The sequence below is a fragment of the Macaca fascicularis genome, chromosome 15, assembly GCF_037993035.2.
Source record: "Macaca fascicularis isolate 582-1 chromosome 15, T2T-MFA8v1.1".
NCBI classification, from domain to species: domain Eukaryota; kingdom Metazoa; phylum Chordata; class Mammalia; order Primates; family Cercopithecidae; genus Macaca; species Macaca fascicularis.
Genome location: NC_088389.1, coordinates 46,749,965 through 46,755,964, shown reverse-complemented (window position 1 = coordinate 46,755,964; position 6,000 = coordinate 46,749,965). Strand labels below are relative to the sequence as shown.

Here is a 6,000-nt window from a genome sequence, read left to right as displayed (position 1 = left end):
TCCCAAAATACCGGATACACGAAGAACCAGGAAATGATGTTGGGGACCTGGGGGAAGCAATAAAAAAAGACCAAAGCCAAGATGATCCAGATGTGTAAGTATCAAATAAGAACTTAAAATCAATTATAATTATGCTTCATGAAGTTTTTAAAAATGTTAATGAAAGATTAGAAATTGAAAATTTTTAAAAATTGAAACTTTAGAATGGAAAATTAAAATATCTGAAATAAAAACTCACTAGATGGGCTTTAATATCAGAATGCACATGGTAGAGTCAGTAAAAGAGAATTTTTAAAACATGACTAAGACCTGTAGAACAACATCAAAAGAGCTAACATATGTTTAACTAGAGTTCTAGAAAGAGAGGAGAGAAGATGGCACAGGGAAAAAAAAAACATGGGTAAATGGCCAAAAAAAAAAAAAAATCTCAAATTCAGTAAAATGCATACATTTAGAAATTCAAAAATCGAAGCAATACTTGAGGATAAATATGAAGAAAAGCACAGCTAGGTACATCATAGTCAAAGTGCTTTAATCCAAAAATAGGAAAAATCATGAAAGCAGACAGAAAAAAAACTACACACCACATCCAGAGAGCAACAATTTGAACAGCCTCAGAAATCACACTGGAAACAATGAAGGCCAAGAAACAGTGGGGCATCTTTACAGTACTAAAATAAAACAAATACTAAAAAATACTGATGTTCAGAAAAGATCCTGTATTTGAAGACTGTTCTGGAATCAAAAGTAGCATAACAGAATTATACATCTAACTATTAATACCCAACATTGGTTTTAAAGTACTCTTTTCAAGAATACCCAAACAAATACAGATGTTCCTATTAGCTGTTTTCTCACTGTCCTTTATCTTTTTCATAAAGGCTTTTTCACTACTACTTGAATGTAAAATAATGTATCATTTTTAAAGGTAAACAAACACTTAAAACTTTCAGAAAGCATCATTTGAAAGGCTGTTTCCAACTTTTATAACATTATAATGTTTCACTTTAAAAACATGTTACTCTAGCTCCCTGGTTCCCTCCCATAATCCCAGCACTCTGGGAGGCTGAGGCACGTAGATCACCTGTGGCCAGGAGTTTGAGACTAGCCTGGCCAAAGAGGTGAAACCCCATGTCTACTAAAATGTAAAAATTAGCTGGGTGTGTTGGCAGGTGCCTGTAATCCCAGCTACTCGGGAGGCTGAGGCAGGAGAATCCCTTGAACCTGGGAGGCAGAGGTTGCAGTGAGCTAAGATCGCACCATTGCACTCCAGCCTGGGTGACAAAGACTCCATATCAACAACAACAACAACAACAAAAAAAAGAGCTACTCTAGTAAGCTAATTTGGAACCTGCTTGAAAGGAAAAAACATACCAGGAGGGAACGGCATGGGCTTGTTGGCTGCTCGAGATAATAAGCAAGGTAACTCACTTTCATGGCCACCTTCTACAGTCTAAATATTTGCTTGGCAGTTTACAGTATAGGATGTGATTGTACCTCTGACATTTTACATTCATACCCACGTATCTTAATCTTGGTCAAAAGGAGAACTGTCTGTTGTTTCTGTATGTTCCTAAGGGATTACTTTTATGAGAAAATAAAATGTTTCCATACCTCTTCTCCAAGCATCTGACAGCAGTTGTTCAGGGAGTCTTCCTTTTGTTTCCGCTTTGCCTCAGAACTCCTAAACACTTAAGCCCAGCAATTTCTACTTACCAGAGTTAGCTCAGAATATGGCAGGCAGTAGGGCTTTTTTTTTTTTTTTTTTAAAGTGTAACTAGTCAATGCCTTGGCAGTTGAATTATTTTCCTGAAGAATTAATAAAAATTAATGCACTACTTCAAAAGAACAGATCATGCAGTTTTATTTGCCATTTAATATCTTCTTGGGCATGGATGGGATTTTCCTTTAAAATAAGACTATCAGCTAGCTGGGACACACTGCAGAGGATTTTGTGAAAGTCGCATATAAAATACAAAATTCTGTTAAGTATAACACCCATTTAACAATAGTTTGTACATTACAATGAGGCCAATGTCAAAATAACTCCCTGGCCTAGACAGCAGCATGAATCTATTGTGGCAGCAGCAGGTAGAAATGCCCCATGGAGGGCAGCCAGTGTGTGCACAGTGCAGTTGCTGCAAGAGCGCAGACCAACAAGGGCACATCTTTTTTCTTTTGTCTTATTAGTAAGTGCACAGTGAAAGATGGAAGAGGGAAGCAATGGGGATGCAGAGGCACTTTTGCTGTGCAGGTAGACTGTATTACAGGGAGACAGGGAGATACATGGAATTATAAATTCAATGCAAACATTAAGAAACAGCTGCTCTTTATCACCAGAAAGACAATTATACACTATTTTCACGATTCTGATTTCCAACTTGCCACACTTTGGGTATCTCCTTTTCACATATCAGTACATTTGAGACAATACATCCTGTGCACTAATTCCAGGAATAAGGAATTCAGTAATAGACCCTACCACCAATCAGTTTCTTGTATGACAGGTAACACCAACTATTTCCAGGGAGAAAGAACCAAAATCTGTTTGGGGGAGCTCTGGAAAACAAAGGCTGATGATAATAAACATGTATGAGTCCTTCTGCCATTTGTTGGCCAGTGAACATTTCACAATTACAAGCTCTGTTATTAACCCTTTTAATAAATATATGCACACATGCACATCAAACACAAGGGGCACTGTGAGACAATTATTGAGCATTACTAGCTGTGTGAATGATTAGGCTGGTCAAGATGAAGGCATTAAGTATACAAATTAGAAACGTGCTCAGAAGGCTAATGTACAGGAATTCAATAGCACTAAGCACAAAGGTTCGAGTGCCTCAGCACCAGTTAGCACCAAGGGAAATTCCCAATATTAAAAAACAAAAAGCTTAAAAAGCGTAACATTTGACAAGGTGTTAACATTTGATATAGACTAAGAGCATAATTCTTGTCTTTATAATCCTACTTTCTGAAAATATCCAACCTGCATTGCATTCTTGCCAAGGAATAATATCCCGAGTACTGTAAATGAAAGTCAGAGAGTACTTGGTGGAGGGGGAAATACTGATATGAAAAACAGTAAGTCCTAAAAGATGCCATAAACTTTCTAAAAAACATCCAAAGTTGATTTTACCCCAAGCAAAAGCCATTCTCAAATGAAAATCCATGATAGATTCCTTAAAATTCATGATGCTACTAAAACTCACAAGTCAGTATCAGCAGAGGATGTTTTTGTAATTAACACTTAAATTTTTATTTGTAAACTCCCTTTTCAATCAGAAACAATCCCTAAACACAGCATATTCAGCCAAGTCTAGGTGCTATCTATGGCAGTGTTTTTTAAACTGTGAGTAGTGACCCAAGTTGTGAGTCAGGAAATGAATTGAGACAGTCTGAAGAGCATTATATCAGGAGCCCAGGGGGAGGTATTAAAGGGTATCACACAGTTATGTATTATTTCATTAAATGTTTTAAATATTTTATATTTAGGCATGCACATATATACACACACAAACACACATGTTCTGGGTCGTGATGTAAAAAGTTATTTTTATTATGACTTGCAGTCAAAAAAGTTTGAAATACATCGGTCAATAGAGACCCTCAAAAATAATAAACATGGAGTTTCCACGAAAAATAATAAACATGGAGATTCCTGGTGTTAATGTCAATAAGGATCAGCATTGAATGTAAACCAATCTTCTGCTCTGGAATCCAAGGTAAGCTACAGAGTTCTCGGTTTACCATAAACACTAAGGCTTTACTTGTTTTTCCTCTTACCCTACACTTTCAGGCAGGGGCATGGGCAACAGAAGGAAGGAGGAAAACCCCTAGTGGCAATGATTTACTTGGAGTGGTATCATGTTATTTTGAGAAAAGGCATTTTTTAAAAGAGTAATTCCCAGGTGGCTAATTAAAAGGCTTTCCTTCTCCCCTATAAAGTCATACTGGTAGCATAAAAGTGAACAGAAATTTTATGTTGTCATTACAGTTTTGAGGCAGTCTGTGATTTTGTTTCTGGTTTTGCAAAATATGCAGCCACAGACACCGATAGAATGTGTGATCTTGTCCTAATCTACTTTACCCACCTGTAAAAGGAAGACGATTGGAATTATCCTAATGAGACTGAATCTGTCCTCTCCATCTGTAAAGATGCTAAACAATCATTTTCTCCAAATCAACCATCTAAACACACAAGACAATGTTCAGCTTCTGACTTTCGGAAACCCAACGATAAGGGTCACTTTAGTTCTGGCACAAGGGCTGTTGTGTGCCGCCCTAAACATACCTCAACTTGGAAGTTTCTTGGGTGGGCCAGGGTTAGCACTGATTTGGCAGATGGCTGTAAAAGAAAGTATCCAGGGCAGAATATTAAACACCTGGGTTCTGACTTTGGCACAGGCCTCAGAAAGCCTCTGAGATGACACAGCTTCCTATTTCTTCAGGTTTAAGAGGAAGGTTAAAACAAGTTATTTACAGGCCCCTTCCTGAAATAACTAATTTGAATGCAGTTCTAAGATTTTTATCCAGCTTGCTCTGCAACTTTGTCTATTAATTCCTTTAATAATAGCTTGTACTCTTTTAACAACTATTTCTGCCAGTTTCCTTTACAATCACCCCTCAAACATCCAAGGTTCCATTAAGCTCACTCAGCCCAGATACTTTAAAAACATAAAGTAAAATAAAGCTAATAAGGAACAAAATTTAAGGCTTTTTCTTTTTATTTCAGCCAAGGAATGATGCATGCTACAGATTAATCTTTACTCTTCCCCACTTGGTTTTTCAAAGAACACCACCATTTCAACCCCCAATGAACATGGCACTTGTTTGTTTCTTCCCCTTCTAATTTATTCCAGATTTTCAAGTGTTTTCTTCAGTAACGCTGCTTTCTCCTGCAGTTCAGGTCTGCTGTCTGGCTCCATAGTAGCTAAAGACTCAATTAGGAGCACTCTGCATTCAGATGTCAAACATTCCCACTGTTTAGATTCTGCATGGAAAAAAAAAAAAAAAAAAAAAAGAAAGAAAAAAGAAAAAACCCCAAAGATTCCTTATAGGACAAGAAAAAAATTTAAAAATATCCATCCCCCAAATAAATGCAAAGCAACCTCTTGATAACAGATCAGTATATAATGATTTAATGTTCAATAGGTGTCTCAAAACCTAATTCTTGACAATAGCCTAGAGGCACATCAGGGAGTTTCCTCTCCTTCCTCCAGTATCAGTGGGAGAAAGCGAAATAACTACAATGAAGCATAGTAGGAAGAAGGAATTATCGGGGCAAGGCACACTATAGCAAAAAAGTCATTTCAACAACACCATCGCAAGGCCATTTCATAAGATATGGTCAGTCAAAAAAAAAAAAAAAGAAAAACTTGTAAGAAATTTCATAATTGCAAGGTCAGATTAAGTAGATGACACTCCCTTTTCTTTGAGTAAGGCATCTGAGAACTATTACATGCACACTGAAAATTTTAGAAAATAAGAAAGTATGTCAAATCTTAAATCTTGTTTACAAGGTTTTGCCACTTTCTAGCCATGTGGCTTCAAGCAAGTTTAGCTTGCCTTCAGCCTCATGCTCCTCATCTGGACTATATTAGTACGTATCTGGCAAACTGAGAATTTGGTAATATGACTTAAGTGCCTAGCTCTTTTATCTCAACAAGGAAAAAAGGGATCGGGAGATGTTTAGTGTTACTGAGTCTAAAAGTTCTGTCTGATGGAGCCCTAAGAGAGGTATTTTAATTGCTAAGCAAAGATAGAGAAGTAGAAAGAGCAAACACACAAGGTTGCAGGAAAAACGTTTCCATCTCCTACATTCTTAATCCATGAAGTTAAAACAATTTGAGAGACAGGAAAAAAAAAAAAGACAGTCCTCCTTCTGAAATCAGTAACAGATACACCACTGGAGAAAATGCTAACAGTTCCCCCTACCCTGCCCACTGATAGACCATTAGAAGAAAAACAGGTTAGGGGAGAAGAAGTAGGATTAAGAAA

General features: G+C 37.0%; 1 protein-coding gene across 4 annotated transcripts in view; it reads right to left on the bottom strand.

Annotated features, from left to right (window-relative positions):
- Nucleotides 1-4,709: 4,709 nt before the first annotated feature.
- ECPAS (Ecm29 proteasome adaptor and scaffold) overlaps nt 4,710-6,000 on the bottom strand; it is a 123,818-nt gene continuing 122,527 nt past the window's right edge. For all 4 annotated transcript variants that reach the window (XM_005581082.4, XM_005581083.4, XM_045373622.2 and 1 more), the window contains one exon: nt 4,710-4,993. In XM_005581082.4, the coding sequence (XP_005581139.1) occupies nt 4,854-4,993 (140 nt within the window). In that variant the 3' untranslated portion in view covers nt 4,710-4,853. The remainder of the gene's footprint in view (nt 4,994-6,000) is intronic.